The 25319-nt window shown below is 40.9% G+C and overlaps 1 protein-coding gene and 1 pseudogene across 16 annotated transcripts in view; one reads left to right on the forward strand and one right to left on the reverse strand.

The window, feature by feature from the left end:
• Positions 1 to 1787: 1787 nt before the first annotated feature.
• LIMS1 (LIM zinc finger domain containing 1) overlaps positions 1788 to 25319 on the reverse strand; it is a 147674-nt gene continuing 124142 nt past the window's right edge. For 6 of the 15 annotated variants that reach the window (XM_017947833.3, XM_017947835.3, XM_009184908.4 and 3 more), the window contains exons 3-11: positions 16150 to 16216; positions 14564 to 14684; positions 13978 to 14127; positions 11709 to 11859; positions 11038 to 11130; positions 9688 to 9736; positions 6488 to 6563; positions 6101 to 6292; positions 1788 to 3385 (exon numbers count right to left, since the gene is read on the reverse strand). In XM_017947833.3, coding sequence (XP_017803322.1) covers positions 6145 to 6292; positions 6488 to 6563; positions 9688 to 9736; positions 11038 to 11130; positions 11709 to 11859; positions 13978 to 14127; positions 14564 to 14684; positions 16150 to 16216 — 855 coding nt within the window. In that variant the 3' untranslated portion in view covers positions 1788 to 3385; positions 6101 to 6144. Of the gene's footprint in view, positions 3386 to 6100; positions 6293 to 6487; positions 6564 to 9687; positions 9737 to 11037; positions 11131 to 11708; positions 11860 to 13236; positions 13241 to 13977; positions 14128 to 14563; positions 14685 to 16118; positions 16217 to 16734; positions 16948 to 24531; positions 24606 to 25319 lie in introns of those variants that run through there. The other 9 variants (XM_003909097.4, XM_003909099.5, XM_003909101.5 and 6 more) reach the window with 5 other exon arrangements.
• LOC108581726 lies at positions 7729 to 8175 on the forward strand (annotated as a pseudogene). Its single transcript, XR_001894416.3, has one exon. The product of XR_001894416.3 is annotated as a 60S ribosomal protein L31 pseudogene (transcript).

The following is a 25319-nucleotide window of genomic DNA, read 5'->3' on the forward strand; positions in this document are numbered from 1 at the left end:
CACTTGCTAAGAAAAACAGTACTTAGAATTTTGGCATGAACAATGAATTATTTCAAATTGTCTTATAGGACTTTAAACAAAGAGATGCTTACTGGCCTAAGTTTTCCAGCAGCCAGGGAAAGCCCTATTAAAAATATTATGAACTAGACCAAGTTTCTCTTTTAATCCACTTGCAATTCTCTTTTTTTTTTTTTGAGAGGGAGTCTCGCTCTATCGCCCAGGCTGGAGTACAGTGGCGTGATCTCGGCTCACTGCAAGCTCTGCCTCCTGGGTTCAGGCCATTCTCCTGCCTCAGCCTCCTGAGTAGCTGGGACTACAGGCACCCGCCGCCACGCCTGACTAATTTTTTGTATTTTTAGTAGAGACGGGGTTTCACCGTGTTAGCCAGGATGGTCTCGATCTCCTGACCTCGTGATCCACCCGCCTCGGCCTCCCAAAGTGCTGGGATTACAGGCTTGAGCCACCACGCCCAGCCCACTTACACTTTTTAAACTTCTTCCTCTTCTCCTATATTTAAGGGCTCCAATGATACTACTTATCAGGGAAGAAAGTACTGTATCTAGATAAACTACCCTTAAATATTAGAGGCTTAGCAAGTTGAAATTCTAGAAAACACTAATTCATAATTTTTTTTTTTTTAATTGTTTTATTTGAGATGGAGTCTTGCTCTGTCACCCAGGTTGGAGTGCAGTGGCATGATCTGGGCTCACTGCAAGCTCTGCCTCCCGGGCTCACGCCATTCTCCTGCCTCAGCCTCCCGAGTGGCTGGGACTACAGGTGCCCGCCACCTCGCCCAGCTAATGTTTTTGTAGTAGAGACGGAGTTTCACCGTGTTAGCCAGGATGGTCTCGATCTCCTGACTTCGTGATCTACCCACCTCGGCCTCCCAAAGTGCTGGGATTACAGGCATAAGCCACCATGCCCGGTCTATTTTTATTTTTATTTTTGAGATGGAGTCTCACTCTGTGGCCCAGGCTGCAGTGCAGTGGCGCGATCTCTGCTCACTGCAACCTCTGCCTCCCTGGTTCAAGCGATTCTCCTGCCTCAGCCTCCCGAGTAGCTGGGACTATAGGCGCCCGCCACCACTCCTGGCTAATTTTTTTGTATTTTTAGTAGAGACAGGGTTTTACTGTGTTAGCCAGGATGGTCTCGATCTCCTGACCTCGTGATCCAGCCGCCTCGGCCTCCCAAAGTGCTGGGATTACAGGTGTGAGCCACTGCATCTGGCCACTAATTCGTATTTTAAAAGAGGACTGAGTAAAGACAGCAGTGGAACCTCTAGCTACAGGAGATGCTTGGCTATGCCTGATATGTAAACAAACACAAGCAGTTGAGTTCAGGCCATGCATCTTCAAAGTGATGAAGAATGTATGTAAATGCTTGTTTTCCTGCTCCATATTTCTCGTGTAGAGGTATATGAGAATTTAGCATCAAGACTCTGTACTGCAAACCCTGTCCTATGTTGCCTATATTCATAGTATAATACTTAATAAATATTCCCAAGGTTGTCATTGCTGGTCACATATTAGCTGACAAAGGCACACTGAAGGGACTTTGATTCTTACTGTCAAATGCAAAGATTGTTTTAAACTACTGAATACATACAATCTTCAACTACGTGATGATTATTTTCAATCATTTATGATCATTTTAATTCTAAAAGATTACTAAAAAAATAATTGGTTGTCGGGTATCTGAAAACAAAAATAGAATGTACTCCATAATGTACATGCACAGAATTTTTAAAAATGCAGGTATACAAATATTTAATGGCAGAGTGGTAATAACCTGAGACTTTTTAAAAATGGCAAAACAATATTTCAGCAATTTTTGGAAAACACAATATTTTCCCTAAGAAGTCTCTCTTGGCAACTTTCTCTTTAAGTAACAAAGCAGCAGCAACATTGTTTAAATGTTCATAAAGCTCGCTTTACATTAACAAGTTGATTAAGGAAGAGTGGTCCTGAAACTTCAGGATAAAACTTTTGATAAAAGTAGAAGCACTAATTTTGACCTAAAACAGACACTAAAACACTCCTCCTTCCAATTTAAGAGTGTCATTTATACCTCCTACTTGTAGTAAATAAATCCAATTAATTATAAGATTTGAAACGGAAAATCTGAAACACCTATCAACATCACTTTCTTCTAAGATGACAGAAATTAAGAATGGATTTCCCCCAAAAAAGGAGAAGAGAGTTTTTAAAAACTTCATTATAGCTGTGGTAAATGAATCTGGGTTTACCAATCTCAGATCTCAATGCACTTAGTTTTAGTTGGTATTCTGTGAGATGGCTACAATTCCTGATTTAAGTATGCAGTATGTATTTTTTTAAGGCAAGGCAAGTTTGAATATGTATAAAGCATAGATATCAGCATGGTTATAAAGGCAATATGACGGACATACACATTCACTTTTCTGAAGCAAGACATTCCAAGCTACATACAATTTAATTTCATGTCCTATTCTAAGATTACATGCTTAGAACATTAAGCTTAGAAACATAATTGCTGTAATACATTAAAAATACTTCATTTTCCAATATTGTAAAGTATATTTTCAAATGCCTGGTATAAATTTTTTTGCACAAAAATTTAAAAGACATCCTACTAGCTAGCTATTCCTACTGTGTTACATAATCATTCGAAGGAAGAATTCACAAGGAGAGCAGGTTAGAAAACTAAGCATAGTAATTATTGCATTTAACTAAAAAAAAAATCAAGTAGTTCTGAATTACACTTGTTTTTTGTCTTAGTAACGGGTATATTCACTTTATAGCTACTCGTTTGATAAATATACTAAGATCGTATAAGATTCATTTTTCTTGTTTTTGTTTTTCTTGGGTGGTTATTTTTTCTGTGTCCTTCCCCAACAGCAGTTGGAATTTTCTTTTGAATACAGAGTAAATGAATGTTTATACTGTGTTTTCACCTGAGTCATGTAGAAGGTGACTCCTTTCATTTTAAAAAGTTATATTTAATTTTGGGGGGGCCTTAATTAAAATTTAACATTTAACCATGTGTTTTTTTTTGTAAACAGTCTACATGTCAACAAATGGATAAGGGTTAACAAAGGTGAATACTGACTTCATCTGTGTTTTAAACACGATTATATGAATTTTTCTTTTTTAATTAAAAAACGGCATAAAACCATTCATATAGGTCCTTTTCTCGCTCAACTGCTTTGAGATATAGCTTTAAATATGGGTAGATCAAGACAAGTATGTTGGTAGTCTCTTATCTTGCATAGAAAAGAAAAAATAAAGGAACTTATTTCCTTCCTAAGGTCTCGGCTAGTTTCTTAAGTCTTTTCTTCAGCTCCAGTGGAAATTTCTCATAGCACTTCTTACAGACTGGCTTCATGTCAAACTCCACAAACTTATTCCTAAAGATAATAATTATATAAAAAAAAAGAAATTAGTGGAAACATATTCAACACAGATATATAAATAATGTGAAGTAATTGTACTGAACTAAACGAAGGCAACTAGGTGATGATATCTATATTCATGTTAGTAAAAAACCATAATTCTAACCTCAATTCTTATTGTGATATATATATATATATATATATATATATATATAGTATCATTTGAAAAAAAAGTCCTTATAAATTGGTTCTATACATCCACCTGTGTAACACAGACTGTAGATTACATATATAATTTACTTAAGTACAGTCAATCACTTTTTTTTTTGGAAACAGAGCCTCAACTGTCACCCAGGCTGGAGTGCAGTGGTGATCACAGCTCACCACAGCCTCTAACTCCCGGACTCAAGTTATCCTCCCACCTCAGCCTCCTGAATGGCTGGGACACAAGTGCATACTACTATGCCTGGCTAACTTAAAAAAAATTTTTTTTGGAGACACAGGGTCCTGCTGTATTGCCCAGGATGGTAATCACATTTTAAAATATCTTGGGAATACCTTAAAGATAAATTTATCTAAAGGAAAGAATCATATTTTTATAATGTGAATGATTTCTTTATTGGAGGCAACATGATCTTACTTAGTACTTTAAATTAGGTAGCCATGAGGTTTAACTAATTTTAAATTATAAGGGGTTATTTTGGTTATCTGACAGAAAGGTTGGAAGAAAGTTTTCAATCACTCTTAACATAAATGTAACCAAATCACCTGTGGTTGTATTGTAAATGGTAGCTATTTGAAGAACTCAACTATTCTTTTGAAAAGCTAGGGCAATACATATCAATTTATTTTTAAAACGGTCCAGGAGAAGACAACTTTTCAGATAGCCTGCTGACCATCTGTAATGTATTTCCAACAGGTAATTACAGGAGCATATTACTGTTGAAATCCAGAGTGTTTAATTTTGAATTGAGTAAATATACAACTTGATAACTTGTTCATTGTCCGTGAAATCATATTCAGGTAGCATTTGTGAAATAAATCTAGTGATATATTGCTATCTATGACAAAAATGATAAAACCTACTGATATTTTTTACTGCATTTAAACATTAAACTAGACTTTGCTTCAAGATCATTTTAAAGGACAATGTTAGTAACAAAGGAAATTCCTAAACACATATTTAAAATGAAAAATCTTCTATTTTAAAACACCACACTGGGAATTATTTTACGGCTTTTCTCCCAAGGTCTTCTTAGAGCAAAAGCTATTAAAACTGCCATTTTTGTGACAAAAGAAAAAACATTATTCCTGTTTTCAGAGAGACTACCTTAGCAAGCTTTCCACTGTTTGAATCTTTTTTTTTTTTGAGATGGAGTTTCACTCTGTTGCCCAGGATGGAATACAGTGGCACAATCTTGGCTCACTGCAACCTCTGCCTCTCAGGTTCAAGCGATCCTCTTGTCTCAGCCTCATGAGTAGCTGGGATTACCGGTGCCCGCCACCATGCCTGGCTAATTTTTTTGTATTTTTAGTAGAGATGGGGTTTCACCATGTTGCCCAGGCTGGTCTCAAGTGATCTGCTGCCTCGGCCTCTCAAAGTGCTGGCATCACAGGCGTGAGCCACCATGCCCTGCCTCATTGTTTTAATCTTACATTTACATTTAATTCCTCTTTATAGAAGGAAACATGTAAACTGAAACAAAATATTTTTAGAGCTCCAAACACAATGGTAACTATGAGGGAAAACTGGAACAATCATGCTAGTAATTCAAGAGAATTTCAAAGATTGAAATACTTCTCATAAAAATCACGAATAAAAAAAGAGTTTAAAGACACTGAGGACATGAATTCATAAACAATAGCATATGGGTATTGTATCAATGCATATTCAAACATCATAGAAGAGGTCTTATGTAAATCAGATAGACTTTGCTTAGATATGAAACATGTTGTAAGAGTTTTTTTTTTTTTTTTTTTTTTTTTTGAGACAAGAGTCTCACTCTGTCACAGCCCAAGCTGGAGTGTGGTGGCACAGTCATGGCTCACTGCAACCTCAGCCTCCTGAGTAGCTGGGACTACAGGTATGGGCCACCACACCTGCCTAATTTTTTTTTTTTTTTTTTTTTTTTTTACGGATGGGGTCTAGGCATGTTGTCCAGGCTGGTCTCAAAATCCTGGGCTCAAGCAATCCTTCCGCTCTGGCTTCCCAAAGTGCTGGGATTATAGGCATGAGCCACCATGCCTGGCCATGCTGAAATAATTTAATACATAACTTAGAATATATGCATTTTTAAAAATACCAAACACCACTTATAATTTATCAATTAAATGATTTTGGCAAGGAAACTAAAAACCAGGGTTTTAAAAGCTACAGTTATCGGACAAAAATCCTTTAAAACTTTTTCCAGGTTCTATTAACAGATTAGAATTCTCCCCTTTGAATCCATTAAAAAAAAGGAAAGAAATGTACACCGTACGGTATTTAAAAAATGAGGCGAGTGACCCTACAGAGCAAGTGAAATACATGACCACAAACTTGTATTAAGTATGGAGCGTATTCATTTAATCTTTGTAATTTTAGCAACTATGCAAAAGGACCAGTTCTACACAGGACAAATACTTGTATTTCAATCTCTGATGACTACAAATACATGCCCAAAAGTTGTGATGAGGGGGGAAGAAAGCAAAAGACAGAAACAGAACACAAACATATTCCGAAGAACTAACCAAAGGAGAAAGTAGCGAAAATGATGACAGAGCGATAGAAAAGTTTACAGACAGACTGGCTTTTTCTTTTTCTGCTTGTCCTTATCCTTTGCTTCTCTCTCCCGTTTGGCAAGTCGCCTCTTAAATTCTTCTGGCATTTTCTCATAACAGTGTTTGCAGACTGGCTTTAGGTCAATTTCAACAAACTTATCCCTTTGAGTAGGACAAAGAAGGAATAGAAGAAAGAACAGGGAACAATTAAAGGAAGAACCTTTACTTTCAGAAGGCCTGAACAGAAAGAGGACATAAGAAATCAAATAATTCTTTTTCCAAATTCTAGGATTTTTTTAAGTGTCACCCCAAAGTTTTCAGTCTTAGGATTCACACTGGACAAAACCGTAGACTTACTTGAGTGTTAACTTAGTGTTGCAGGTAGAACAGGCAAAGCAGTTCACACACCAGGCCTTATTAAGAGCAGAGACCACTAGAGAAAGAGGAAAGAGATCTGGTCACATGGAAATACATCCTTATGGGGAGCAGGGCAGCTCAGAATTTCAACTCTAAAACAGAACTACGACTGTGTCTGTGGCACTTGGTGGAGGTTCTCAATAACCTTTTTTTAAAAAAAAAAAAAAAGAGACAGGGTCTTGCTCTATTGCCCAGGCTGGAGTACAGTGGCACAATCATGGCTCACTGTAGCCCCAACCTCCCAGGCTCAAGTGATCCTCCCACCTCAGCCTCCTGACTAGCTGAGACTACAGGTGCACGCCACTAAACCTGGCTAATTTTTTTTTTGATACGGACTGTTGCTCTGTTGCCAGGCTGGAGTGCAGTGACGCAATCGTGGCTCACTGCAACCTCCGCCTCCTGGGTTCAAGTGATTCTCCTGCCTCATTTTCTTGAGTAGCTGGGACTACAGGCGTGCGCCACCATGACCAGCTAATTTTTGTATTTTTAGTAGAGACAGGATTTCACCATGTTGGCCAGGATGGTCTCAATCTCTTGACTTTGTGATCCGCCCGTCTTGGCCTCCCAAAGTGCTGGGACTACAGGTGTGAGCCACTGTGCCCGGCTTATACCTGGCTAATTTTTGTATTTTTTGTAGAAACACAGTTTTGCCACGTTTCCCAGGCCGGTCTTGAACTCCTGGGCTCAAGCAATCTCCCTGCCTCAGTCTCCCAAAATGCTGAGATTACAGGCATGAGCCACCATGCCCAGCCAAGAACCTCTTTCTTGAGAGCTTCTTTTCTTTTGTTTTTCAGACAGGGTCTCGCTCTGTTGCCCAGGCTGTACTGCAGTGGTGTGATCACAGCTCGAACTCCTGGGCTCAGGCAGTCTTCTCATCTCATCCTCCTGTGTAGCTGGGACCACAGGTGTGTGCCACCATATCTGGCTAATTTTTTATTTTTATTTTGTAGAGATGGAGGTCTTGCTATGTTGCCCAGGCTGTTCTTGAACGCCTGGCCCCAAGAAATTCTTCTGCTTTGGCCTCCTTAAGTGCTGGGATTACAGGTGTAAGCCACCACACCTGGCCCTCAACCTTTATGTATACAGTTGTTGCTCAGTATGTGCAGGATGCTGTTTCTAGGATGCCCTGAGGATACCAAAATCTCAGATGCTCAAGTCCCTGATATAAAATGCATATAGCAGCTTTCCAGCTTGGACCCGGCAGAATGGCTCCCGCAAAGAAGGGTGGCGAGAAGAAAAAGGGCCGTTCTGCCATCAACGAGGTGGTGACCCGAGAATACACCAGCAACATTCACAAGCGCATCCATGGAGCGGGCTTCCAGAAGCGTGCCCCTCGGGCACTCGAAGAGATTCGGAAATTTGCCATGAAGGAGACGGGAACTCCAGATGTGCGCATTGATACCAGGCTCAACAAAGCTGTCTGGGCCAAAGGAATAAGGAATGTCCCATACCGAATCCGTGCGCGGCTGTCCAGAAAACGTAATGAGGATGAAGATTCACCAAATAAGCTCTATACTTTGGTTACCTATGTACCTGTTACCACTTTCAAAAATCTACAGACAGTCAATGTGGATGAGAACTAATTGCTGATCATCAAATACATCAAATAAAGTTATAAAATTGAAAAATAAAATAAAATAAAATAAAATGTATATAGCCTATGTACATTGTCTTGTATACTTTTTTTTTTTTTTCCTGAGACGAAGTTTCGCTCTTGTTGCCCAGGCTGGAGTGCAATGGTGTGATCTTGGCTCACGGCAACCTCAAGTGATTCTCCTGCCTCTGCCTCCCGAGTAGCTGGGATTATAGGCATGCACCACCACACCCGGCTAATATTTTGTATTTTTAGTAGAGACGGGGTTTCACCATGTTGGCCAGACTGGTCTTGAACTCCTGACCTCAGGTGATCTGCCTGCCTCAGCCTCCCAAAGTGTTGGAATTACAGGCGTGAGCCACTGCTCCTGGTCCTGTCTCGTATAGTTTAGATCATCTCTAGATTAATTACAATGCCTAGTACAATGCAAATGATATGTAAATAGTCATTATACTGTATTATTTGTATTGTTATATTGTTATTTTTCTCTAAATATTTTTGATTCATAGTTGGCTGAATCCACGGATGTTTGCATCCAGCTGTTGGATACGGAGGGCTGACTTTAATCTTTCCCTGTCCTTAAGTATCCTGTGAAGTTATAAATGTGTGCCATGTCTTACACCAGCAACTGTGCCCCCTAGACCTGGGCACATGTGGCGACTGTCCATGCCTCATGTTGTTTAGGTGAGCTTGCTGTTTCTGTCCCTACTGCTGTTGGCCCAACACGGAAATATGAACTAGGTATATAATTTTCAAAAATCCAGACATTAACTTATTTGCCCCTGTAGGAGTCTTTTTTCCAGAGCTGGTAACAAGACAGCTTCCTTTGCAGCTTCTTTCACCTGGCGTCTGTTTCACAGAGGAGGGAGGTAAGTTTTATTTTCAGTGGCACTAAAGATTGTTTTCCTGGGTTGTTTTCACAAACTGCACATGAACAGTGTTTCAAAAGTATTTCCTGAATTAGGTGATGTCTGCAGGGAGCCATGAATCATGCTGAAAACAGGATTGTTCAAAACTTTGCCAGGAAGTCTCTGGCAGAATTGTGTTAGCGACTGTTAGCAAACACAGCTGCTTCCTTTCTGTTCCAATCAATCAGCCCAGCCTAATTACCAAAGTACATTACCAAAGGGTGGTAAGTCCTAGATATGCTTGCTGATAACTGCCAGGTTTTAGTATATGGAGGTTAAAGTGCCTCTTCCTAACTACAATAGCAGATGAAACCGTTCCTAATAAACGTTGTTGTAGAGTTTCCTGAAACTGGACACAGAAACTAGTCTTAGGGTCCACCAGGGACAGTTCCCATGATTGCTGGCATACAACACTGTGGTAGTGACCGGAAGTAGTATCATAAATCAGTAACAAATCCAACTCTTTGATACTATCATCTTACTGCTACAGATTACTTGGGAAATATGCCAAAGAAAGAGAAAAAGCAACTGATAACGATCACATTCCAAACAATAGCAATCACCAACCTGAATTTCCACATTACCCTAGTATTTTTGTGTCAAAGTGGTACGAATCTAAAACTCACACAGATACTTACCATCACCTTCTATAACACGATTGCAGTGGAAGCAAACATCACCAAAGAGCTGAAAATACAAAAAGGTGGTCAAAGTTCAAGATGTGTTAAATATTTTAGAACACTGAACATTTAAAAATAGCTAGTTATTTAAATTGAGAGTTTATCACTACTAGAGAAAATTAGTAAAAGTTCTTTGACAAGTTTTTACTTCTTACAATGAAAGTAATTCACTGTCATCAATTAAAAAGAAAAACTTTCCAGATGACAGTTTGAACACCCAAATAACTAATGCAAAATACAGAAATCTGTGAGTCCATATGGATAAGAAACAGATAAATGAATAAACCTATAGATGGGAGAGGAGGTGGGCTGTTGCTCAGGCAGAGCCCTGAGGTGGAGACTATGGGTGGAGGATGTGGGGCTGGAGAACTGTCGTTTGCAGCTGGCACAGAGACAAGAATCATCAAGGGGTGCTAAATCTAGGGCAGGTTGATGAGGAACAGGACATTTCCATGGTCATAAAATGAATGCCCACAGATTGCTTCTTTCTTACAAAAGAGGGAAGGAAATTGTAATTCATAGTGATGTTATCGGCCAGCACCATGCCTGGGAGATCACCAGTGGCAGGAGAGGCATAAAGTGCTCCAGAGACAAGGTTCTGAGAGGATGCCTGCCACTGTTATGGGGCTGCAACCTGCTGTGTATAACCTCATCTAAGCACAGAGAAGCAGCAGGTGAACCCAAGTGGAAAGTAGTCTATTAAAAGGGGGTAGGGGCCCTCTGCACCCCTCCAAAATGTCAATGTCATCAAAAATTTGAAAAGGCTCTGGAAATGTTCCAGATTTAAGAAGGCTAAAGAAACATCACAACCCCAGGCTGGGTCCAGTCTGGGAGGTGGAAAAAGTGCTGTGAGGATGTTACTGACTCAAGCGACAAAATTGGAATAAATGGGTTAAAGTATGGTATCAATATTGATAACTACGATTATGTTAGAGAGTCCCATATTCTTGGGAAATATACACTGAAGTATTTAGGGGTAAAGGAGTATGATGAACTTATTGGCAAATGCTTTAGAAACGGCCAGCATACTTGTATATAATATTTACGTAAGTACGTGTTTTACACAGGAAGACCGAGCGCGGGAAACGATAAAGCGAACTGTGGACTTGAATGAAAGGCATACAGGTATTCTTTGTATTTTCCATTTTATAGTTAGCTTCTGAGTCTGAAATTATTTCCCAAATACAAAGTTAAAAACAAATTTCTACTGAACAATGTACATCTTCCAAGAGATTTACTTGTAGTTAAACTACTGATAAGCTTAGGTTCATAAAAGTCTATCTGGCACCCAGTGACTAAGGTCAATACCTGGTTATAGTGGGTTTCACAATACGCCAGGCCTTTCCTCTCATAATGGCGATGTCCAAGAAAGGGTTTCTCACACTTGGCGCACACAAAATGCTGGAAAGAAAAACTGCTACAGGTCATTTTTGAATTGCCATATTTTATATCTAATAAAGGAAACCCCAAAGTTAACCTATTTTCAGAGAAGATGAATGAAAGTTTGAGACAGTCATTTCATTTGGCCATAAGTGGCCTCATAATATAATACTTTCGCAGTTTTAATTCAGGTGTCTGTCTTTAAAGGTTACTTTAAGACATAGCCTATTACAATAGCCCAAAAAGAGAACAGAGGTGAGCATCTCAGTAGCACCTATAAAGGACGAGCTGCTGCTGGATATAGACCGTGGCACTTCCTGCTTCAAGAAGGCTTTAGGAGCAAAAGTGCACATCCTGTATCATTACTGAGACATTCACAAAAGCAGTGTACATTCTATATTCTTAACTGTCAGCAAAGTCAATTGTCTTTAAAATGTCCATGTTTAATCTTTAGACTCTCCTAATCTTGCCAGGACACCTGAATCACAGAGATTTGAAAGTACTAGTTACCCCTGAATCATGAAGATTTGAAAGTACTGGTTACACCTTAATCATGGAGATTTGAAAGAACTGGTTGCCCTTTGCCATTCAGAACTCACCTCCACATGCCACTGCTTGCCCATGGCGTTCACCACGCGCCCTTCAATGGGCCGTCGGCAAGCGCCACAGATGGGGACCCCCATTTTATCATGGCATGGCAGGCAGTACAGCTCCCCTTTCAGCTCCCGTGCATCGGCAGTCAGTTCCTTCCTGTCCGTGAGAAAGACAGCCAGCTTAATACTAATACTAAGAGAGAAAAATGACCAACCGATGGGGCTAGCACACTTTTCAGGTTTTTAAAGACATTAGTATGACGATCCCTGCAAACTTCTTTTTCCCCCTTTAGAGGTGATCAGAGTAACCTGAATTAATAGGCCCGAACAGGTTTCAGACTCCTACCAAAAAATCTGTATCTTAAAAGGATAAGATGCAAGACTAGGTCAGATACACACCAACACACCAGGCATATTCATCATTTCCTTCTTATATTATCACATTACATTTTAGTCCATTTGCCTTCCTTTAAAAGCTACAGGGAATAATCACAGTGCTGAGGGTAGACTCAGTAATACTACCTGCTATGGTGTGACTGTGCCCTCCAAAGTTCATGATTCCCAGTGCAGGTGTTGGGAAGTAAGACCTCTAAGGGGTGATTAGATCATGAAGGCTCTGACCTCACGGATGGATTAATGCTGTTATTGAGGGGGTGGGTTCCTTATAAAAGGACGAGTTCAGCCTCCTTCCTTCTCTTACTTCCCCCCTCTTCTCTTCCCCACCATGTGATGCCCTCTGCTATGTTTTGATGCAGAAGAAGGTCCTCACCAGATGCCAGCCCCTTGATCTTGGACTTTCCAGCCTCCAGAACCATGAGCCAAATACATTTCTGCTGGTTACAAATTACCCAGTTTGTGGTATTCTGTTATAGGCGCATAAAATAGACTAAGACATGACCTTTCCAAGCAAACTGAGAAGTTGGGAGACTAGTTCCATTTACTAACATATTTAAATTGTCACAAGCTGTTGAAAAGAGTTATAGGTTAACAGGTTTATTTTCATAAACAATAAAATTCCCAGAATTTCCTTCTCCAAATACTCAAATTAAATATTATTTTCAGTCTCCTGCATCAATAAACATTTGGTCAGAGATGGTCCCAATTAGTCAAATGGATTTGTTTGAATTTCACCCCTTTTGTGTAATTCTCTAGGAGAGATGCTAATGAAAAGTGGACAGAGGAGAATCCCCCAAGAGGGAGGATAGGTAAGAAAATGAGGTAAGGCACAAACTGATAATTCAATCATAAAAGATGAGATGGCTGAACTTATACGACCAAACTGTTTTCTTTTTTTTCACTTTTTTTAAATGAGACGGAGTCTTGCTCTGTCATCCAGGCTGAAGTGCAGTGGTGCGATCTTGGCTCACTGCAAGCTCCGCCTCCCGGGTTCACACCATTCTCCTGCCCCAGCCTCCCGAGTAGCTGGGACTACAGGTGCCCGCCACCATGCCCGGCTAATCTTTGTATTTTTAGTAGAGATGGGGTTTCCCTGTGCTAGCCAGGATGATCTTGATCTCCTGACCTCGTGATCTACCTGCCTTGGCCTCCCAAAGTGCTCGGATTACAGGCGTGAGCCACCACGCCTGGCCAGTTATTGCTAAGTTTCTCAGGCACAATAAGAGTATTGTGGTTCTGACCAGGTGCAGTGGCTCATGCCTATAATCCCAGCACTTTGGGAGGCCGAGATGGGTGCACTGCTTGAGCCCAGGAGTTTGAGACCAGCCTGGGCAACACAGCAAGACTCCATCTCTACAAAAAATTAAAAAAGGGTGGCGTGTGCCTGTGGTCCCAGCTATTCTGGAGGCTGAGGTGGGAGGATTGCTTGAGCCCAGGAGGGTGTGGCTGCAGTGAGCTATGACTGCCCACTGCACTTCAGCCTGGGCAATAGAGCGAGACCCTGTCTCAAGAGAAAAATAAAAAAAATTAAAAATAGTATCGTGGTTCCATAGGAAAATGCCCTTATTCTCAGGAGATGTATACTGAGAGTCATGAGAAATTTTAGAGGTATGTGTATACATGCACACGCACACACATACACGAGGGTGAAACGAGAATGTACTGTATACACACAAGCATGGCAAAATGTTAACTGGTGAAACAAAATTAAGGGTATACAGGTTTCATTATATCATTCTCTTAACTCTTCTATAGTTTAACATTTTCTAGACTAAAAATTGGAGAAAAACAATTTGGTTTGCTAGAGTAACAGAACTATAGATAAATGTAGTCTTTCATTCCCACTGCGTGTGTAATAAAAAAGAAACAATTCCAGTACCCGCAGTTGGCACAGTTGAAATGGTCTGGATGGTAGGGGTCGTTCTTGAATATCAGAGGCTGCTCGTCGATGATAGCATGGCATTTCTGGCAGATATATTTCCCAAGGCCTCTCGCTTTCTCACGATTATGACAGGGGCGACACAGGTGTCTAAACAGAGCCAAAACTTACATTTAAAATTTTAGGTTCTTTCTAATGGTTAAAAAGAAATATGCTTCCCTTATCTCTGAAAAGAAATTAAACACACCATTTCTTAAAAAAATCACTCCTGTGCTTAACAGAGCAGAATCAAGCTACACAAAAATTGTGTTCCAACCCTAATATCTGACTGATTTTCATGAAACTCCATCTAGGCACATCCCCCGTTGGTAGTTCAGCCATGCATGGAGCAGTTATGCCCTGTGCACAGCAATGCAAGGGTCCCCTCCCAGCAGCAGCACTCAGTCAACACACTGCAGTGTCTGAGTTCCCATGCCCTCAATTCGGTGTCCTACAGAACTGCCTTACATCCCGCGTGGAGAAGACACGTGATCTTGTCACAGTCACATTATTCACCCACATCTGACGAGGATGAAAATCCACCTACCTCCCAGCATTCTTGACAAACCCGATATCCGCCAGAACTTCCTGGCAGAGGTCACAGCGGAAGCACTCTGGATGCCAGCTGTTATTCATGGCTTTGATAACTCGGCCAATGATGAATTCACCTGTGGGAAAGCAACACACAAAGGATGTTACTAAGTAACAAGCATGGCACTTTATTTACTAAGAGAGCAATTAAGGAAAAACAGTGAGAAAAAAACCATTTAAGCCTTTCTCAACAAAGGATTTTTTTTTTTTGAGACAGAGTTTCGCCCTTGCTGTCCAGGCTGGAGTGTAATGGCGCCATCTTGGCTCACTGCAACCTCCACCTCCTGGGTTCAAACGATTCTCCTGCCTCAGCCTTCCAAGTAGCTGGGATTACAGGCATGCGCCACCACGCCCGGCTAATTTTGTATTTTCAGTAGAGATGGGGTTTCTCCATGTTGGTCAGGCTGGTCTCGAATTCCCGACCTCAGGTTATCCTCCCGCCTTGGCCTCCCAAAGTGCTAGGATTATAGGTGTGAGCCACCACACCTGGCCAGTAGAGGAACTTTTTATTTATGTGTCTACCACAGTAAGCACATTAGAAAAAAAGTTTTTATTTCATCTGAGTTTTTGTTTTTGATTCAGTAGCCACGTTTTTGGGCTGTTTTGTTTCATCTCTGAATCTAATTTTACTTTCCAAATGAGGTACTGGGCTGTCTTGAATGCCTTTTGGTTATTTCTGTCATTGTCAACATAGACAACTGAAATCTCCAGCACAGTTTCTTATAACCCATACTTAATTTATTCTTTCATTAAACCTTTAGAACATTCTACTCAGTTCCTTCAATCTCTGGAAACCTAGCAGAGGGACTAGCAACCAGTGAAGTGGACAACACGCAAGTCCATTGCTTATGCACCGTGCAAGCAACGCTGAAGCATCCCTAAGCATCAAAAGCACCTCACTGATGTCTTCCCTACCTCTTTCCTGGCAAAACCAAAAGCAGATAGATAAAGGCTGTGTTAACACAGGAAAAGAACAATCCTAATCGCCACCCGATAGGAGTCCTAGTTCATCCCAAAATACCTCTACCTTAAATGTCCTTAAAAATCAATTCTCTCTAGGTTTTGATACTCCTCCAGCTTGTTATATATTAACAATAGGGAAGAGGAGTGATGAAGTATCCAACAGTTATTCATAATGAGCACCAAAAACCATCTCTACCATCGATACTTCACCAGTGTGAAATGACTTAAGGAATTTGGAAGCTTATTTTTTTACCCCAAGATGGAGTTTTGCTCTGTTGCCCAGGCTGGAGTGAAGTGGCCCAATCTTGGCTCACTGCAACCTCTGCCACCTGGGTTAAAGCGATTCTCCTGCCTCAGCCTCTTGAGTAACTGGGATTACAGGCACCTGCCGCCACGTCCAGCTAATTTTTGAATTTTTAGTAGAGATGGGGTTTCCCCATGTTGGCCAGGCTGGTGTCAAACTCCTGACCTCAGGTGATCCTCCTCCCTCTGCCTCCCAAAGTGCTAGGATTACAGGTGTGAGCCACCGCACCCGGCCGGAAACTTACTTTTTACTTGACGTTCAGCAGTAAAACTTACCACACTGATGACAGCAAGGGGCAAAGAGCATCTGAAAGTCATGTTCACAGTACTTTCTTCCTTCAAACTGAAAGAGAGGGTACCACCAACTTACAAACACGAAATAATCACAGGAGAAATATAATTATTTGATGGAGATATACAGGAAAGGTGTTTCCGAGCTAAGAGTTTGTAACTCTACCGGGATTTAGAAAAGCAGATACACTCTCGCACCATCCATACATCTGCATGTTGGTACAGGAAAGACACATGGAATGAGCTGAGGCCAGAGTGACTAGTACACCTACAGGGATGGTGACCCGGCCTCTGACTGCGCTGAATTGTTTTCTGGCTCAAATACCCTGCCTTTAATGAATCTGATGAAAGCTAGGGATCACCTCTCCCTCCAGAAAATATGCACATACATACAACTCACTTCCCACATGTTTTAGGTCGATATCTGTAATTCTCACTGTAACCTTAAATATTTACAAAGGGCAAATATTCTAGCACATTGTACTTTATTTATTTATTTTTTTTAAATGGGAATCTTGCTATGTTGCCTAGACTGGTTATTGGACTCCCGGCCCAAAGCAATCCTCCTACCTCAGCCTCTCAAAGCACTGGGACCACAGGTGTTAGCCAGTATGCTCAGCCCCAGCACATTTTAAAATGACCAAAATCCATTAAAAAAAATCCTTTTAACAGCCGCGATTTTTACATCTTTCATTTCTTGAACTGTTTCCATTTCATGTCCTCCAATTTTATCCGAGTATATTTTTTGTACTTGTCTTTAACTGATCGCCCTGCCATACTTTTCTGCAATTTAAAAAAAAAAAAAATATATATATATATACACAAAAACCATGAAATTTTAAAATGTGCTTTCTGAATCCATAAGGCTGTAAAGGTTAACATTTATTTTCTTCTGTATTATCATTACAATGATTAGTACAGGACAAGCAAGACATAAATATTAATTTTTTAATACTATCTATTTACTTGAAAAGCATATCTTAGTGATAGTGAAATGAGTAGGGCTGCCCTTTCCTCCTACAATTATTTCATGTATCTCATGCATCAACATGGCTTTCCACTAGAAGACTCAGGTTCAATATTAATTCTAGATCTATTTTCTATTTTGGGTGTTGCTTTTTAAAAAATATATATAAATGCTAAGAAGCCTTTTTCATATTACCAAGTCGTGAGACTTGTTATAGTACTGTCTCCCTTTGAGTCTTTGAGCTCCTTACAAGTTATATGTCAAAAGTCATACACTGTTTGATTATCAAAATCCATTTTTAATGATATCCATTTTTAATGTATCACTTGTCAACTCAATTTCCTCAAATTATGGCTATAGATTTAGTTCATCCAATTTAGTGAACATATCTACCACAGCTTAACTGGCAAAGTCAGTTCTTACTATTGAACCAACCAAAGCAGATTTTCTCCTAGAAAAATAACTTTTTTTCCCCCCAGAGTCTCACTCTGTTGCCCAGGCTGGAGTGCAGAGGTATAATCTTGGCTCACTGTAACCTCTGCCTCTTGGGTTCAAGCGATTCTCCTGCCTCAGCTTCCTGAGTAGCTGGGATTAGAGGCACCCGCCACCACATCCAGCTAATTTTTGTATTTTTAATAGAGACAGGGTTTCACCATGTTGGCCAGGCTGGTCTTAAACTCCTGACCTCAAGTGATCCGCCCGCCTTGGCCTCCCAAAGTGCTGGGATTACAGGTGTGAGCTACTATGTTCAGCTTTCACTTAATTCAAATTAATAAGCTGTCATATATTTAATGTATCTTTTTGTTGTTAGACTAGGTCTTGCTATGTTGTTCAGGCTTGTCTTGAACTCTTGGGCTCAAGTGATCCTTCCACATCAGCCTCTTGAGTAGCTGGGATTACAGGCACACACTACCTTGACCAGATTAATGTATCTGGTTTTTAAAGTTTATTAACAGAGGAGAATAAATTGATATGCTATTACTCATACTCTGCCATACTACATTATAATGTGAAGTCAAAAGTACAAGTATTTATGAAGTGCGATATATTTCTGATAAATGTATGCCATCTATGTGTATAAAAATCTGATGTTTAGCTTTTAGCAGTAATTCATGGAACTACCAGATGATCCAGCAATCTCACTACTGGGAATATATCCAAAGGAAACAGAATCAATACGTGGAAGAGATATCTGCACTCTCATGTTTACTGCAGCACTATTCACAATAGCCAAGATTTGGAAGCAACCTAACTGTCCATCAACAGATGAATGGATAAAACAAATATGGTACATATACCCAGTGGAGTACTCTTTGGCCATACAAAAGAATGAGATCTTGTCATCTGTGGCGACATGGATAAACCTGGAGGACGTTACATTAAGTGAAATAAGCACTGAAGGACAAATACTACATGATCTCACTCATATGTGGAATCTAAAGAGGTTGATTTCATAGAAATAGTAAGATAGAGGCTGCCGGAGCCTGGGGAGAATGGAGTGGAGAGCATGGGGAGAAGATGATCAATGGGTACAAAGTTACAGTTAGGATGAGTAAGTTCTAGTGTTCTATTGCACAGTAGCGTGACTGTGGTTAATAATATTGCATTTCAAAATAGCTATTTCAAAATAGCTAGAAAAGGGGTATTCTGAATGTTCTCATTACAAAGAAATTATAAATGTACGAGGTGATGGATATGTTAAATACCCTGATTTGATTTTTACACAATGTATACATGTATTGAAACATCACACTGTGCCTCATATGTGTAATTATTATGTCAGTTAGAAACAAACAAACAAAAAAACAAAACGACCACAAAACAGCCTTCTGTATCTGCTGGGTCTGCATCCTTGGATTCAATTAACCAAGGATAAAAAAATATGTGGAGGGAAAAACCCCAAACAATAAAAAATACCACTAGAAAAATAAAAATAAGACAAATTTAAAAACACAGTATAACAACTATTTACAGAGCATTTACATTTCATTAGCTATTATAAGTAATCTAGAGGTAATGAAAAGTATAAGGAGGATGTGCATAGGTTATATGCAAATAAGTACACCATTTTATATCAGGGACTTGAGCGTTCGAAGATTTTGGTAAACTCTGAGGGTGAGGTGGGAGTGGGGTGGAGGGGGTGTCCTGGAACCAGTCCTCTGTGGACACCATAAGACAACTGTATAAAAACTCAGAAATAACTCCATTAATTTAGTTAGAAATGATCAACTTTTATTCTGTATTAAATGAAAGAGAAAGATGCATATTGCATAAAAACACAAAAAAGTAGCCCAGCAGTTAACATATATATATATTTTAGAAGGTGTATATATATATATATAAAAAAATATATATATATATTTTGGAAGGTTGAAAATATAATCCCTGGCTAAGATAAAATAAAATTAGGATTAGCTGTAATTTGGAAACACCTTTTAACAAGACAGGTAGGAGTCAAGAACACTGACCATGGATCCAGATTGCCTGCGTTCAAGATCTGACTGAAAGACTCATTCAAGTTGCTTAACCTTTCAGGGCCTCCCAAGAGTCAAAAAGCGATAATGCTTTGGTCTGTTTGTTCTAGCTCATGGCATGCCCTCACTGGGACATTGTGAAATACATATTTGGTCTTCCTCCCAGTTTCTTGGCATAGAACTCCTAAAATCCTTGGAATCTTAAAAGTGATGTCTTTTTATATGTTAATGAGGTGACTCATGACTGGCAGCCCCTGGGTAGATTCAGGATGGGACTGGGTTACCAGAAAGACCAAGGCAGAATTAGATGGTTGGGGTTTTCAGCCCCACCCTCCAGCCTTCAGGGAAGGCAGAGAGGAGCTGAAGGTTAAGTTGATCACGATGGCCAAGTGTTTAATTAATCACGCCTACATAATGAAGCCTCCGTAAACATGTGAAAGGACAGGGTGCAGACAGCTTCTGGACAGCTGAACACAGTGCAGTTTCCCAGAGGGTGGTGGAGCCAGACAAGGTGCGGAGGCTCTGACCACCTTCCCCCATAGACCTCACCCTATGTATCTCTTCATCTGTATCCTTTGTAATATCCTTTTTTAAAATTTATTTTTATGTATTATTATTATTATTTTTTCAGAAACAGGGTCTTGCCCTGTTTTTCAGGCTGGAGTGCAGTGGCATGAGTATAGCTCACTGTAGCCTCCAACTCCTGGGCTCAAATGATCTTCCCACCTCAGCCTCCCAAGTAGCTGCGACTGTGTGTGTCATCATGCCTGGCTAATTTTGTTATTTTTTGTAGAGACGGGATCTCACTATGTTGTCCAGGCTGCTCTTGAACTCCTGGCTTCAAGCAATCCTCCCACCTGAGTCTGTCAAAGTGCTAGGATTACAGGTGTGCTCCACTGTGCCTGGCTGGTAATATTGTTTATAATAAACTGGTAAAGCCAGGCATGGTAGCATGTGCCTATAGTCCCAGCTACTGGGAAGGCGGAGGCAGGAAGACTGCTTGAGTCCACGAGATGGAGGCTGCAGTGAACTGTGATTGTTCCACTGCACTCCAGTTTAGGCGACAGAGCTTGGCCTTGTCTCAAAACAAACAAACAAACAAACAAAATACTAATAATAAACCAGTAAACGTGTTTCCCTGAGCTCTATGAGTTGCTCTAGCAAATTAACAGAACCAGAAGAGGGGGCTGTGGGATCCCCAATTTACAGAGCATGTCAGCCAGAAGTACAGAGAAAGCAATCTGGGGCTTTCAATTGGCATCAGAAGAAGAAGACAGTCCTGTGGCTGACCCCTCAATCTGTGGGATCTGAGGCTATCTCCAGGTAGATAGTGTGGGAATTGAATCAGAGAACGCCCAGCTGGTGTCCACTGCAGAACTGATTGCTTGCTTTGTGTGTGGGGAAAAATTTCCATACATTTGGTCACAGAAGAACTTCTGTGGTGACTGTCGTGGTGTGCAAGCAGAAGAAAAATGGTTTGTGTTTTCTATCCACCTCATTCACAATTTCTTACCAATGCTCTTTGCTTTGCTCTCCCAGAGCTTTCTCTTAAAAAGGATGAATTCTTCTGAAATTAGTCAGGGGATGTAGTCAGGGGATGAAAAAGGCTAAGTCCTAAAAGGAAAGCTGTTGGCTGGGCGCAGTGGCTCACGCCTGTAATCTCAGCACTTTGGAAGGCTGAGATGGGGAGATCACAAGATCAGGAGTTCGAGACCAGCCTGACCAACATGTTGAAACCTGTCTCTACTAAAAATACAAAAATTAGCCAGGCGTGGTGGCATGCGCCTGTAATTCCAGCTACTGAGGAGGCTGAGTCAGGAGAATCGCTTGAACCCAGGAGGCAGAGGTTGCAGTGAGCCGAGATGGCGCCACTGCACTCCAGCCTGGGCAACAGAGCAAAACTCAGAAAGAAATAAAGAAAGAAGAAAGAAGCAAGAAAAGAAAGGAAAAGAAAGGAAAAGGAAAGGAAAGGAAAGGAAAGGAAAGGAAAGGAAAGGAAAGGAAAGGAAAGGAAAGGAAGGAAGGAAGGAAAGAAAAAGAAAGAAAGAAAGAAAGAGAAAGAAAGAAAGAAAGCTGTTGTAACTACTGTCTACATCTCTAAACTCAGCATATACAATCATGTGCTGGATAACATTTCTGTCAACAATGAACCATATATACTACCATGGTATATGGTATATTTACCGTACTTTTTCTAAGTTTGGATACTTTTAGATACACAAATACTCACCATTGTGTTACAACTGCCTGCGGTATTCTGTATAGTAACATGCTGTACAGGTTTGTAGCCTAGAGGAATAGCCTATACCATATAGACTAGATGTGCTGTAGGCTATTACACTTAGGTTAAATACATTCTCTGATTTTTGCACAACAATGAACTCGCCTAATGACACCTTTCTCAGACATTTCCCTGTGGTTAGGGGACGTGCATATCTGTACCTGAATATAGGATATCCAACACAGTTCCTAAAGCCAAGCTTCTCCTTAACAAGAAAATACATAAGGCAGGGAAAGCCTAAGCTTATGGGTTTCAGCACTCCTAACTAATCCTTTTTGATGGGTATCCTGGAGCAATTAATGCTAGTAGGATTTGAGATTTCTTTCGTTTGCAATGTGAGAGAAGTGCTATTGTGAATATAAGTATGTTTTCAGGCAAACAGAAAAGGATCCAGAAATTGAGACCTTTAAAACCAGAACAGGAGGACTTAGAAATAGATTTCCTTGCCACCATTATCCTGCAAATCTCCTGCACTCTGGGCTATGCTTCTCCAGTGTCACAACGACTGTTAATTCCAGGTGGAGAACTTCTGCTATAACGAGCTGCCTCTTTTCTACAGAGTGTAGAAATGATCAAACACAGTACAGCCCAACTTTTGGGCCTGACAGACAGGCCAGAAGTTTATCCAAAGTAAAACTCCAGGATATAAATTTTTTAAAAAATCAAGAATCATAAATTGGGAAGAATTAAATTTCTATAAATATAGCTTTTCTAGGTAACTCCACATTACATCCCAAAATGGATTTAAACAAGGAATACAATAAGCCTATTAGAAATATTAAAGGTCCAAATTAGTGGTATTTATAAACAAAATGCCGTAAGAACCCTGGGGTCCCACCACCTGTGGAAATGGGTCGCTCTGTGTGGGGGAAGATGAACTCCAAGAACGGCTCTGTTCTTAACTGTTTTAAGTTTTGGAGTTCTGTAAATATTCCCTTTAGGGGAAAAAACAGAATCATTCTGAGCTGCTTTCAAGTAAGCTCAGGATGAGAAATCAGCTGCAAGTCTCATTTCCAGTCAAGTGCAAATTTGCCAATCTTCATTTGGTGCTTTACACCGGTTTGTCATACACTGCCCTGAAGTGAGTGGGTCCACAGATAAACAGATGTGCTGGTTGGAAGTGGCTTCCATTCTCAGTTTCCGCCTTCCTGAATAATCAGAGTACATGAGTGAAGAAACCGCTCTGTAAAACATCTTGCTACAAACTTACTCATCATAAATGGGTCTTTCCTGGCCAGGGGCAGTGGCTCATGCCTATAATCTCAGCACTTTGGGAGGACAAGGCGAGCAGATCACCTGAGGTCGGGAGTTTGAGACCAGCCTGACCAACATGGAGAAACCCCGTCTCTACTAAAAATACAAAATTAGCCGGGCGTGGTGGCGCATGCCTGTAATCCCAGCTACTTGGGAGGCTGAGGCAGGAGAATTGCTTGAACCTGCGAGATGGAGGTTGTGGTGAGCTAAGATTGCGCATTTGCATTCCAGCCTGGGCAACAAGAGTGAAAATCCGTCTCAAAAAAAATAAAATAAAAATATGAATCTTTCCTGTTAATGCATTTTGTGATGGGAAAAAAGGACATTTGTGAAATTCAAACTAAGGAGAGAGAAATGTGAAGCACCAACAAAGAACCCAGCCCTGAGAATGTACTAAGTCAGGGTTAATCGGCTGCACACCAGGTCCCTGGTCCTTGGTTCAGTCCATCACACTCTGCAACACTTCCTGGACTTAAATCACTCTTGCAACTGTTGGCTCCACTTCACTCCCAAAAGTATTTTCTTATGGAAAAAATTAAGATATTCCTTTTACTGGAAATAATGCTGGATGTCACAAAGTTAGATTGAGGAACCACTAAAGTTAGCGTTAGGGCCTCTGGGCTGAAAGCGTATTTTCCCAGGGAAATGGCATCTAATCACTTGAGTACAGGAGGTCGAGACCAGCCTGGGCAACATGGCAAGACCCTGTTTCTGCAAAAAAAGTTTTTTAATTATCTGGCTGTGGTACTGTGCGCCAGTAGTCCCAGCTCCTAGGGAGGCTGAGGTGGGAGGATTGCTTGAGCCCAGAAGTCAAGGCTGCAGTGAGCCATGATGGTGCCACTGCACTCCAGCCTGGGTAACAGGGTGAGACCTTGTCTTAAGAAAAAGAAAAAAAGGCCGGGCGCAGTGGCTCAAGCCTGTAATCCCAGCACTTTGGAGGCCGAGACGGGCGGATCATGAGGTCAGGAGATCGAGACCATCCTGGCTAACACGGTGAAACCCCATCTCTAGGACTACAGGCGCCCGCCGCCTCAAGCCCGGCTAGTTTTTTGTATTTTTTGAGTACGAGACGGGAGTTTCACCGTGTTCGCCAGGATGGTCTCGATCATCCTGACTAACTCGATGATCCGCCCGTCTCGGCCAAAAAATCCCAAAGACTAGCCATGCGATGTAGCAGGCGCCTATGAGTCCCAGCTACGCGCCCGGCTCATTTCTTCAGATATATCGTTAACTAGTAAGGTGGAGCTTGCAGTGAAACAGAGGATCTCATTCCACTGCACTTCAGCCTCTGTGGCCAAAGGGAAGAATGTCCTATTTAATTCAAAGTACCACAAAGTTCTACCACAAAAGTAAATCACATTTTCAAGGGGAAGCAAGTGCACAGAACCCACCTCTAAGTCTTCACAGCTAGTCTTCTAGAGAAAAGAACACATACAGGCTGTGGAAATCAGGGAAGGAAGTTGTTCTGATAATGAGACAAAAGCAATAACCAAGATACAGAGTGGCGAAGATGCATTTGTTATTATACAAAGACTGAAGCACATCAGTCATGTCCCACGTGGAAGGCAAACCGGGTAAGCTTCCAAGCTTCCTTTTCTGGAAAACAACTTATTGCTGGATATAATTGAAAGTAAAGATTATTTGTTAGCAGCCTTGGATGGTTTTTTCTCTAATATCATTTAACCAAAAAGAAATTTCTTATTCTCCACATGCGGGTTTACACATTCCTGGGCTGGTTTTAATGATAAACAATGTAGCCAAAATAGTAATCTTCCTCAGGACCCAACAGCTTGAACTGGGCAACAGCCCATGAATAGCCTAGTTCTGGGTATTCAACGCATCTTTTGGAATAACAGCACACAGACCCAGGGAGCGTATTTATAGTCCAGTGTGAGGGGTGGGCAGGACCAGATGAGTCACACTTTATTCTTCGCTGCTCAAGGCTGCTCTGAGCCTTTCCCTCTGACTCAGCACCAGTGGCCTCACAGCTGACAGGGCCTAAATGCGGCAGCAGGAGCTCAGGAAGCGGTCATGCTGCTTAATGAAGGTAGCTTAACCATCATGTTCATTCCTAAGTCACAGGCAAAATGGGAGAAAGAAGGTGACGGAATGCTGGAGCTCCAGGGTGCTCTCAGGGGAAACAGCAGGCCAGGGATATAAGGAAAATGTTTGGGAAAAC

Source organism: Papio anubis, chromosome 14 (genome assembly GCF_008728515.1).
Source record: "Papio anubis isolate 15944 chromosome 14, Panubis1.0, whole genome shotgun sequence".
Taxonomy (NCBI): Eukaryota; Metazoa; Chordata; class Mammalia; order Primates; family Cercopithecidae; genus Papio; species Papio anubis.